General features: G+C 40.4%; 1 protein-coding gene across 5 annotated transcripts in view; it reads left to right on the top strand.

The window, feature by feature from the left end:
- The window catches only part of klhl29 (kelch like family member 29), a 274,351-nt gene that overhangs the window by 216,238 nt on the left and 45,179 nt on the right, over nt 1-12,934 (top strand). For 4 of the 5 annotated variants that reach the window (XM_016678942.1, XM_016678943.1, XM_007566636.2 and 1 more), the window contains 2 exons: nt 4,894-5,076; nt 9,830-10,010. In XM_016678942.1, the coding sequence (XP_016534428.1) occupies nt 4,894-5,076; nt 9,830-10,010 (364 nt within the window). Of the gene's footprint in view, nt 1-4,893; nt 5,077-9,829; nt 10,011-10,294; nt 10,627-12,934 lie in introns of those variants that run through there. The other variant, XM_016678945.1, reaches the window with a different exon arrangement.

Here is a 12,934-nt window from a genome sequence, read left to right as displayed (position 1 = left end):
TGAGGGGGTGGATCAGAAACATACACATGGCTGTAAAGAAAAAAACACAAAGGCTATAAAAAATTAAAAAAAAACTGTGTGAACACCTTAATGCCAGGTATTTATTGCTTGCCAGTTTCAACAGATGAGAAATGAAATGCATTCAAGAACCAAACAGAAATCCAGCTGTATTCTTGAACGCATCGCCAAGACCCAAAAGACCCGTGTATAACGTGGTGTGAAGTTATGCATGAAGTCAGCCATTCACGGCACATTTTTTTGCCCATAAAATAGCCTGGGTATGTTCAGGTCCACATGTTTTCCATTGTAATTCCCGTTTCTGCATGAAACCACTCCAAACGCTCTCATTGAAAATTTTGTTAGATGATTTTTTTTTTTTTTTTTTGGACTTTGAAAGTTAGGAGGGAGAATTTGTGACTGAACAGCAACAAACAACATGAGTTAAAAAAAATAAAACCATAAAATGTAACTGTAAGCATTTAGCCAATTTCAACAAGCTTATACCAGAGAGAAAATTGATAGATTTGTTGTATCTAAAACTGTGGTGAGTAAGGAGACGGAGTCTATACTAAGAAAGTAAAAATAAAAAATAAAAAAAAGAGAAAGTCTGACGATGATTATTTAAAGTTGGGATTTTCATGGGCTGGATCTGAAGTTGCTCCACTGTCACATCGTTGTTTTCTAAGCCCCGGGAGTCGGGAGGCTGAATGATCTGCGGTCGCAGCAGAAAGTAGTTTGTGCTTTTAGCACCGCAAATGACAAGACAGGTAAACAACAGGGCATCAGTGAAACCTGTAACAGTTTGCAGAAATAAAAACAATAACAGTGTGTCGTAGATTGTCAGATACTCCAGTGTTAAAATGGCCCAGTCAAAGTCCAAATCTAAACCGAAACCTTTGAATCTGTGGCAAGACTTAAAAATTGATGCTCTCCACCCAGTCTGACCAAGCTAACTGAGCTCAGTCAGATTGCTTATTGCTATGATTACACTAGTGGCTCACTACTGAGTTTATGCTTTTTAGTTTATCGTCATTCTTGGTTTCCTGGATTTCTTAAATGTACCAACGTTTGTGTTCTTTTGCGGTTTTTTTTTTTTCAGACTAATTAGCAGAACAGAACAGATAATCCAGTGGTAAATGAATGCATTATACTTTGTTTACCCATGAAACCCAGACCCAGCCTATACTGACTTCTATATTTTGGCACATTTTGGTGGTAAATGCGTGAAGGACAAAAAATAAAAAGTAATATTTTCCTTCTAGAGGTTTTCTAGGAACTGGATTTACGAATGTAAATGTGGGGCTCAAAACCTCAGTCCCGAAGACGGGCTAAAAATATTACTGCGATATCAGAAAAGGTCAGTAACAATGAGGAGAAGGAGAAATTCTCTCCCCAAACTGCCATGGGTATAAACTCTGTCAGGAAATGGGGGAGAGAAAAAAAAACAGAGAGAGAGAGAGAGAGCTGTCAAGTCTCGGTTATCCCTTCATCCCCAAACACTTCTCTCCATCGTACCATTCTCCATCCCTTCATCCCTGTACCTAACTCCCATCAAACCTTAGGCTGACTGACAGCCATCCCTGGGAGGGTCTTGTTGTCTGAGAAAAACATACATGCTCAGACGCACACACACACACCCACGCACGCACACTAAGCCATCTGATCGGATGCCGTGGCTTCCCGTCAGCAGCGCCCCTCTTGTGTTTGGCCGCGTTCTGACAGGCCGGTGCTGGTTTGCGTTAGCTTCTGAATGTGTCCGGGGCTTCAGGGGTCAGAGCCACGCAGCAGCCGCGGCGCCCAGATGTGGACTCTCACTGACGTGTCTAGTCGAGCGGAAAGTGCAGAGAACATTCACGCATGTGTGCACGAGGCGATCGTCAACACCTGCGTGTGCGTAGGCACATTTAGTTCAGCGTTTTTGAGGCGTCATGCGAAATTGCTTAAGTTGGCCTAATTAGTTGCTGTGGGGACTGAGCAGACAATAGAAACGGCTGCTCTGCAGTTTGTCATCAAAGAATGGGCTGGCGTTAAATTTTAGGATTAAACGGAAAAAGAAATGTGTGGAAATGCCAGGTTTTTTTTTTGCTTGTTTTTTTTGTCTGACTAAAGTGATTTTGTTTCAGCTTAAAGGGTAAAAGCACATACATTATAAGAACAGCTAAGAAAGTAGAGAATTGACTGACGGATGAGTCAAGAGAAAATGAGTCGCCATTGTGTTCAAACAGAAGCTCTGCTGCGACAGTCAATATGAGTGAACTGAAACAACGAGCCGGATGAGAGAAACTGAGATTAAAGGAGATTTGAAAAACTCAGTCGGAGAAAAGCGGAGAAAATAGTCATACTTTCAAAATCCAATAAAGCTGAAATGGAGTGCAGACATGTTAGCAGCAAACTAATCACAGAGGAGAACAATGAAAACTCAGTCAGGACGGGAGATGATATGTGTGTGTTTGTGTGTGCGGGTGAAAGCTCCTGAGAGGAAAGACAAAGAGCCTGTTTACCCGCTGATAGTTTTTTTTATATTTTTTGGGCAAACTACAGCTGCCATATCTTCTGCTGTCCCATAAAAATAAACCCTAATTTATTAACAGAACATCAATGGTCTTCTGGACGGATTTAGATTTGTCAGAACGTAAAATATTGAGATTATACTTTTATTAGATTAATTGTTGATTTAATTAACCAAAAAAAATTGTTGATTTATTTGGTTAGACCATCTTCATGGTCAGATCTTAGGATTTCTTGTTCACAAATTTATTTCTAAGAAAGTTAAACTTCTTCATAACCAATAAGCCAATATTTCTTTGCATAAATTATTAATCTCCATTCTCGCTTTTGCTTTGATAAACTGGTTAATTGAAGATCATTTACCATTTTACCTGGGCAAAAGTTGCTGTTTACTATCATGAAGAGACGGGGACAGTGCATTCCAGCAAACAATTTGAAATTATGTAAGGTTAGAGACTTAAAAGACCAAAAAAAGTTCAAATTCAACTCATTCTTAACTAGTACTAGTTAATTAGTTGACACTCACAGCTAAGATATGACGTTTATTAGCTTCACGGATAAGAAGCTCAGCCAGCTAGCCGTAACTTTGACTTTAGCTTCAGTGCCATCACTAAGCTAGCTAAAGCTATCTTGCTTAAAAGTAATAGTGCTTTAATATATTTGAAATAAAGTGTTTAAACTATTAATGTACTACTAATTAATTTACAAAAGAAATACCATATAGTGTATTGTATCATACAGGATATAGTTGTTCCAAAAAGCCAGACTTCGGTTAAGCTATAGCATTGTTCAAACATATATTGCGTACATGTTTGACTTTAGCCTGGATGCTGTTGCCTTTGTTCTTCTGACCACATATTTTAAAGATAAAAATACTGTTTCCTTTTCAGGAAATTTAAGTTAAGGGCTGAGAATGAGGGGTAAAGGAGCGAAATGGGATTCAGTCTATGTTACCAGGACTTTCATACACTACCAGGCAGGGCGACAATCTGTGAAAAAAAAAAAAAAAACCCACACCCTCTATATTTTGTTATTGTGTAAAAGACCTTCATGCTTCATGTTTACCATGAAAGTCACAGCTTCTTCTTTAACCGTCACTTTGGTTTTCATCATATTCAGGCGTAATTTTTTATTTATTTTTTTAATCCCTGGAGGAAAAGGCGTCAGCCAGCTCTAAGCTGTCCACTAAGTCTGAGCTGGTTGTCCAGGATATTACTCAGGCAGTGGTCTGTTTACTCAGTTTCAGCCAAGTACAATGTAGTTTTATATATTTATATATATATTTTTTCCTTTAAGAAAAAAAAAGTCTGCTTTACTTTAAAAAAAAGTGGAAGCAAACATAAGAATCTAAAGATGTATACATTATGGAAAACTCCTGTGCCTGCCTGTGGGTCCAGTAGGTCAGGAGAGAGTATTGATCCAAGCAGCCAAAACTCGTGGTTCGACTTATCCTGGACTGTAGGAAGATTAGCATTCCATCTCGTACATTTATTTTTCCCTTCATTTTTTTTTTTTTAAATGTCTTTCTGTTTTCGGCTCCTGTATCAGTCTCTCCTTATCCGCTCCCTCCCTGGCTTGCTTCCCTTTACCCGCCCGCCCGCCTGCTGGTTACAAACACACAGCTTATTTTTGTCTGGTCGCTCTGCCTGCTCGCTGGAGCCTGCTGGTGCTGCAAACCGAGAGGACCTGAGGACACACGTGGCAGCCTGCCAACGTGTGTGTGCGTGTGTGTGTGTGTTCGTGTGGGTGTGTGTGTGTGTGTGTGTACAGGTTTTAGAAGACTGGTGTCTTTATCCACCAGGGCTGTATGTGTGCATGTTTATAAGGTCTGGTGGACTGAACGAGTTTCGAGTGCGTTCCCAATTAAGCGAGTCCACCTCAACATACAAACGTACCAAAATTGATTTGCCTATTGATTTTGTGATCCTCCATTGCCATTAAAAAAAAAAAAAAAACTTTCTGATTCTCTATGTGCGTGTGGACGAGTGAATTCTTTGTTAGCACCATTAGGATGTGTAGGAGTTGAGCTGGGCGGCGACCACGCGTATGGCAGGCCCATCAGTCTTGTTAATTGAGTTATGCTTTCCCATTTACCCAGTCGTAGTGACCGGGAGGAAACTTTGCTGTTTTGCATTTAGCATTCTCCAACAAGCTTATTGACTCGAGGCCTGCTGAATCCACAAGCAAGCCTTTTTGTCTCTGCCTCGTTTGTGTGCGTGTTAGTCGGCTCAGCCTCAATTACATCAGCATCCAACAACACCCGACAAAGCACCGTGGCTTCTTGCTGCTTTTGCAACTTACTCAATCTTACCTTCATTTACTGCTGGAATCCTCTCCCAATAAACCTGCTTTCTCCTCTCTCTTCCCTCCTGCTTTGTCCCGTAGGTGTAGCGGAGGTGATAGTTCTGGTGGGAGGGCGACAGGCCATTGGGATGAACCAGCGCTCCCTGACAGCAGTCACATGCTTTAACCCCCAGAACAGTAAATGGTACCCGCTGGCCAGCCTGCCCTTCTACGACCGCGAGTTCTTCAGTGTCATCTCAGCGGGAGACAACATCTACCTGTCAGGTAAGCTAAATTGTCCACTAAAACGGGGCTTTTTCAAGCTTTCCCCATGGCAGGCGTCCACTGGAAGGTTGCAGCACTATGGAGTAGCAAAGTAAGGAAAAAGTTGGAGCTAGAGTTGTTATAAAAGCATGTAAAGTAAAAGGCAACTGGTAGGATAATGTTTCTTCCTATCCTCCTAACTTGACTTCAAGTAAAGGTAAAGATCTGAGCAATTTGAAAGATACTGAGATTCTTTTGAAACAAATATACACAATATTGGATTACTAAACGTGTTCATTTTACTCTTCGTAGCCTCGCTTTTACAGATACAAGTTTCGATTTCTCTTTGAAATTAAAACATCATCTGAGGAAAACCGTAAGGGAGTGAATAGTTTTTCATGGTGCTGCACAGCCTATTGTTTACAAATGGCAACTTAAGAATTTCAAAGTCTTATGTTGGCTTTTAAACATCAAGATGAGAAAAATATTCTTGGATATAACGACAAAAAATATATTGTCGTTCCACCAACTATATTGGTTCAGAAATGAGTGTAAATAATAACCCACAACATATTGATTTTTCATCACATTTTCTTTTTTATCACAAAAGAGTGAACCTATTGAAAATGTGTCATTTTGAGTATGGAGATGTCTGAGTACTCTCAAGTGTGTAAGTGCTGTTTATTTCTTGGTAAAGTCTAAGGAAAAGGATTAAAACATAATTTTCTTGACTCCGTTTCTGTCTGGTCTGCTTGAGTGATTTATTTATTTTTTTTTTTTATCCTTTTGTGTTATGGGTATAGCTGTGATAATTTGTTGGTGAAAGCGCTTGATATTTTTAGGTGAAGAGGAGAAAACAGGACATTTCACTTTTCTTTAGTTAAATCTGACAGTTGATCCATCGTTTTCTTTTTTCGTAGCTCCTGGTGTGATTCAGCAAACCGAACCTCTACAGGCCACTGCTCACTTCCTATGACCTTTCAGAGCCATCCAAAGAGTTTTTAAAGTTGGCAGACTCAAAACTCACCAATATGTTGCTTTGAAAGCTTTTCTCAGTCCACTACCGCAGACACCTTTAATGTCTTTCTTTTATCTTTCTTTTTTCTTTTTTTTTTTAAAAGTCATTTTTTTTCTGTCGGACTTCTTTGCCGTTTACCCTCTGTGAGGATTTTCTTCCTCTTCTTCTTCTCGACTTTTCCTGTGTCGGACTTTGCAGTGGCTGCAGTGTTCTGCAGTTTATTTGGTTCCACAGCAGCCCACTGTGCGCTCTGTGACTCCCCTCTATGTGACACCTTTAAGTCGCTCCTTCAGAGGTAAACTGAATTTCTCCCTCCACAGTCCATTTGTGCGAGCGTCTTGCACGCTACTCAGACCTTCACACTGCACTCTGGAAATGCAACAGGATTTGTCCTGCGTGTACCTTTCCTCTCCAGCTCCTTTCATATAAATGTAAATTTGTGTTTGGGCTCCGGAACAGGTCTGCATGTGTCCACCGGGAGTCACGTTGCCAGTGGGGAAATCAGGCCTGTACAAGCTAGCCAATCAACAGGCTCTGGTGTGTAACCTTCCCTACAAGCTGCACAGGGTCACTGACTTGTGGCTGGCGTCAGGAGTCGGGCTGTGCGTCTGAAAGAGCTGATTTGAAACGAAACGGCAACAAACTATTTTTTAATAAGAGTGCCACTGTTGTTAAGAGATGGAAAACAATCGCAGTTGAGTTCTAGGAGAGACGGGATTTGGAAATGTATATCGGGTTGTATGAAGGCAGAGAGTTTAGCGCACCACGTGCTGTGTATGCCATCTGAAGACAAAAATAATCTTTTTCCCAGGCGATAGAATGCTTCAGCAAAGAATGCACGCCTTTAGATCCAAAAGTTTAGTGTTTCTATTTGATTTATATGACTATTTTACCGTGTCCTGTCTGTACAGCAATCAGACTTGTGCCAAAAAGAAGCCAAACAATTTTACTTTCACGAATGGAGCGTTACAGCTTTCGCCATAATCCCTCACCTTATCTATATGTAGGGGAAGGAAAACTTTACTACACTTTGTTTTGAGTTTTGTGGTACTCACACAGATCATCCTGCTTCACACAGATGGCCAGTGTCGTTCAATCTGCAGGTTTTCAACCCAGTCTCTTTCATGTCAGAAAGTAAATAGTGTGACTTTCCCAAGTGACGTGTGGAATCCCCCAAAACATAAATGTTTGTGATTTGCTACAAGACTGTAAACTGATCCCCCATTTGGGTGAGGGAGGCACTGTTGTGTGTGATTTCTCCATCTGCAGAAATATTTTTAAAATAGTTTTAAAACTAATTTGGGATTAGAAGGTATCAGGCAAATTGGCCTGCAGCCAAAGAGATCTGCTCTTACACTGGCTTCCTTATTACTGTAAGTAAAGTTAATTTCAGTTGCAACAGACAAATGGAATAAAAAGAGAGACAGATGGGGGGGAAGAGTGAGACAAGAATAGAATAATACAGCAGGAATCTGCTTCTTCTTCTTCTTCTGCAGAAACATATACATATAGAACAATAACATCACAGAAAATCACTTTTACTTTTTTTCCCCCTTGGCTTGAGTTATTCAAACAGATGAACATGCTTGGAGTCAAACTTTTGTAACTCTGGCAGTATTTAAATTTTTTCCTGGGTTGCCCTCCATTTAGTTCCATCTTTCCATCAACCCTTTCTTTTATCCCCACATCATAATACTTCCCCGTCTCATTCAAAGTACCGTACAGCAGTATAGTTTTCTGCCACACTCTGCATTTATACACCAGCCAAAAAGTGGGATTTTTTTATTTTCATCTGACCAGAGCAACTTCTTCAGCGTGTTTACTGACCTATAGTTAGCTTTAAACAAGATTTCTTATGGCTTTCTGTCAGAAATGGCTTTTCTCTTGCCACCCCAGACAGTTCAGAGCAATCCTAATAGTTGGAACCACTTTAGTTGTCTTGACAAGTAATAACTGTCCTGTCAAAAGATTCTCCCACCTAAACTGTGCATTTCTGCAGCTGCTGTAGTTATACTGAAATGACACAAACTCACAACAAAGATTGTTTATCTTGCATCCAAAAGAGGAAGGTAACTCGGCTAATATCCAACAAGTCCACACTGATGTTTTTTTTTTTTAAATATAAAATGCTCTTAAATTAAAATTAACACCATTTGATTCCACCAAATAACTCTTTACTTTAGCTATTGAGACATCTTGTAGTAAAACTATATTAAATACGTTCTGCACCTTTTCAGCAATTGTATATCTTAACGTTGTTTGACTTGCACCTCTTCAGAAGAGTGATTACCCAGCAGCTGTGATTTGTGCGCCTGATTAAACACAGCAAATAAATATGTCTCGGGTTTTCCTACAAGTGTGATGCTGTTTGAACACAGAAAAGCAAACTGTATCAGGCTGCAGCTTCCAAGGCAACCGCAATAACAACCAGCATTTTCTTTGTCTCAAAGCTCTGAATCGTCGTCTCAAGCTGTCCTTTTCTCCGTCTCCTCGGGTGTTTCTTCCTCTTTCTTTAGCGCAGTCAAGGTTAGAGTGTTACACAGCATTTATTAGATCACTCATGGCTCACAGAACCGGGACTACATTCAAAAGCTCCTCTTCTTAGAAGTCTGCCAAAGTCCACAATGTTAACTTTGTCTGGCCGTTCATTTTGCACACATCTGCAGGTCATTTTATTCTGTCGTAATGACGACAACAAAGATGAGGGTTATTTTTGAAAATGGGGTACACTGAAACATGTTGGGATGAGAGAGAGTAGAAAGAATTAAAAAAAAATATTTTTTATATTACATAAAATACATTAATATAATGGTATCGATAGGATTTATGTTCGATATGTGATTTACGACCATGGACTTAATCGTTTACAGAAATATGAAAGAATGACCTGATTGAGTAAAACATACTTTTTAGCTATTTTAAGGAGTAGCACAAGTCTGAAAGTTTGATATCTGATATTTAAATATTCAAGCTATTTGCTGTTGTGATCATTTGGTTTGCAGACTTTCAGCTCTACAGAGTTAACTTGGTAAGTGTGACAGACGACACTCCTCCGGTTTCCACAGCACAACCTTCTGTTTTCAGGAGATATTTCCAAGTTACTGACTTTATCGTCAAGGAATCAAGGAACAAATTTCAGAGCTTTCCTTCAACAAGCCGACCAACCGTGGGAGCAGGGAGCAGGAATTGCTGCATTACTGCATTCTCCAAAAACAAGTCACCAAAAAGTAGACATGACAGGATTTGATATTTTACAAAATTACCTTCATTTCCTCCCTCTAAGAGCCATAAAAAAATGTTTTATCGTGCCAGAGAAAACTAACTAACAACATAACGGTAAAGATTTGATTATGTGCTTGGTCTTAGCTGCAAAGTTTGTTGTACTGCAAGTGATTTTTCTTTCCTTTGTTCATTTAACCTGAAGGAAAACCCCATTCAGATCCAGATCTAATTTTCAAGTGGAACCTGGGCAGAAACCTGAAACATAAATTACAGATATCTTAGAAGTAAAAACACATAAAATATGTTCCCAAGGTTCTTAGCTATAGCTTTACATACCATGGCAGTTTTACTCATCAAACCTGGGAATCTTTTGCAGGTGGGAGTTGAATAAAAACCGCACTTATCCAGTAATCGACATCGTTCAACAAATATTTAACGAAAAGCTTCAAATCTCCATCGTTAATGATGCCAACAGAGAAAATTACAATTTCCCAGCACAGCCCACTTGAATAAGCTCCACTTTCTGCGTTTCAGGCGGCACAGAGTCGGGTGTGACGGTGGCCGACGTGTGGTGTTACATGTCCCTGTTGGACAACTGGAACCTGGTGTCCCGGATGACCGTGGCTCGCTGCAGACACAACAGCCTGGTGTATGACGGGAAGCTGTACACCATCGGAGGCCTGGGCGTGTCCGGCAACCTGGACCACGTAGAAAGGTAAAAAAAAAAAAAAAATCCTCAAAACCACCTCATCTCCAAACGACAGACGCATTCCGCATCTCTTTGGGACCAAATCGCTCTGAGCCACCGCCGTGTCTGGGCGTGGGCAGGCCAGGAAAAGGCTAGGCGGATGCCTGAGCAACATAGATATGAGTGAATAAATATTCACACCGCACAGCAAAGTGTGGCAGATGGTGCATCATGCAGTAGTGCGGTGCAGCATATTGCAAAAAGTGGTTGGACAGGTTTGTTAGCGTTTTTTTTTTTTTTTTTTTTTTTAGGCGAGCGAGAGGTTGCAGGCGAACGAAGCCGAACTGGAGCAAATTAAATGGCCACAGCTGTGAGTGTTGTGGTGTGACAGAATGGCTTTTGCTTCATTTTTTATTTATTTTTTTTCTTTCTGAGAGCGAGAAGATTTACTTTCAGAAGTCAGAGTGGTGAAGCGTGTCTGATTCTATCCACTTCGGCATCAACACATCACCAGGTCTTCGTCTGACGCTTGAACACCACGTCCCATTCATCTGGGGGCTTCTTATTTTTCGCCGATCTGATTGAAAGTCGTTCAGCACAAAGCCTGACGTTTGCGTGGAGTCTAATGAATTCCTACCAGCGTTAAAAAAAAAAAAAAAAACATGAATAAGAGTGATCCAGATTTAATAGTTTGATTCATATTGCTTCTCTGGGTTTTTTTTTAAGCGTTGCTCTCTAGGTATTTTTCCCTCCAACTTGGGCTGACAAGTGGGTTTCGGCTCGGGGTGGGGAGGGGGCTACCTCCCCCCACCGCATGGCAGAGCAAGATTAACCAAAGCAATCAAAAGAACATTACTGAGTATATTAGAGCAGGCCGCTGCCGCTCATTACCTAGCTGCTCAATTGATCTCCAAAGCTGTTTGCAATGCACAACAGTCCTCCAAATGAAACAGCCTAATTTGATATTTCCCCATAATGCCGCTATACGGTGTCGTTATGACTCGGGGTGGATGGAATATTTGCCCCGTAATGGAAACGCATTTGATTCATCTGTCTCGGAGCTGCTTAATTTGAGGGCTGTTGATGCATCTGGGGCATTCAACGCTCCAAAGAAATCAGCGTTTTTTTTTTCTTTTCTTTTCTTTTTTTTTTACGCGCATCATTCTGTGTTTGTTGCTGTTTTCCCTGCCTGTTCTCCGGTGTGCATTTTGCTGCAATCATGAAGCTTCGCCGAGGCCCCACAGCAACCGGACTCGGTTATGAGCGCTGTAAAACTTTAACCTACCTTGGCTCTCTCCAAGAACTACCACAGGCTTCCTGGTTTTGGTATTAGTGCCCCATTGGTGGGCAGCGAGAAGCTGAGAGGGAGTGGGGGGAGGGGTGATGATTATCCACAGACACACAGAGCAACCTGGGTTTGATCTTTGATGAAGGAACAAGCTTTATCACAGCTTTAACATATAAACGCCACAGGGTCTCTCAAGATGTTTGGACAGATTGGTGGAACCTGTCAATAAGCCTGTTTCTAAGCAATGCAGACTTTTATTTTGTTTATTTGTAAAACAGCAACAAGATGCTTGGAATTAAGTCGAAAGGTGTAAATCTAAAAAAAAAAAAAGACCACAGAAATGTGGGTACCTGTTAAACCTTCCCTCACTCGTCACAAATTGGAATACATTTTAGTGGGATTGTAAAGCAATGCATAGTTGTGAAGTGGAAGAAAAATTAGCTAAATGTTAGAAATGTGGCATACATTTGTGTCTAGCCCCTTTTATTCTGATACCCTTAAATAAAACACAGTCCGACCGATTAATGTCAGGCGTTTGGACCCACTTGAGTTTAATCTATCATTTAGTAGTTTGCTTGACATTTCCGAGTAAACAGCATTGTAGGCAGCACTATGGAGATATATGAAGGCAGGATTACAGTTGGAGAGGTATTTAAAGTAGAGTCGAATTATAAAACGAAAATTGTAGGACATACATTTTCTTTCCACTTTGTGTTGGTATATCACAAAAAAAAAAATCTAATAAGGTGCATTTAGTATACAGTTTGTAGCTATTATGTGATTTAAATGTGGTAAAAGTATCTTGTGCAGCTGTAAATAAGCTTCCAAATGTATTTAGACTGGGATTCCACGTGCCATATTTGTATTGCTAATGTTTCTGCTGATTCACTCTACACACATTTCCCCCAACTGTTATGGTAATGGTTAAAAATTTATTATTCATAGTTCATATAGTCAGTTTAAATGTCTGCGACTGGCGGCTTTTTTTTTTTCTGCTGAATAGATACGTTGACCTGCTGTGAATGTTTTCACTCAACTTTGTTGATAAAATATTGACTGAGCAGCTGGCAGACGCTGACGATGTGAGCTGCATGTACATCTACGAAGATCGGAAGATCTGGCCGCATCCACCGGGAAGCGCGAGTCACAAAGGTTGTAAATATCCACGCTTCCTGCGGATGAAACCGAAAGTGATTCAAATCAGGCTGCGTTTTCACTCTAAAGCCGTTTCTGTGCTCGGAGCGATGTGCATAGGCTCCGTTTATGATTGGTATGGCAAAATGTTTTTCATTTTAGGCAAATCAGCTTAAATGCCACAGTTCAGTCATTCCTTGTCTTTAACAGGACTTTTCACTTACAAGGGCAGAAAGAAGTAAGTGTTTACATAACATAAAAGCTGGAAGCAATTAGAACAAAACAGAATAAAACCTGTGAAAACATATCTAAAAACAAAAAAGCCTCGCCATACAGAAATGCTTCACGGAGGTGATGCTGGTGTTAAGGACTGAAGAAGTGCAGCTGTGATCACGCCGACATGGTGACAAAGAATTACAATAAACAGAAACGCAACTCCAAAAAATCCAGATTCAAAAGCTAAAAAGTAAAGCCACAAATAAAGTAAATGCGGTGAGTGATTTCATGTGGCATGAAAGTTTATTCGTCA

The sequence above is a fragment of the Poecilia formosa genome, unplaced genomic scaffold, assembly GCF_000485575.1.
Source record: "Poecilia formosa unplaced genomic scaffold, Poecilia_formosa-5.1.2 Scaffold196, whole genome shotgun sequence".
Classification (NCBI taxonomy): Eukaryota; Metazoa; Chordata; class Actinopteri; order Cyprinodontiformes; family Poeciliidae; genus Poecilia; species Poecilia formosa.
Note: the sequence above shows the minus strand (reverse complement) of the source record. Positions and strands in the feature narration are given on the sequence as shown.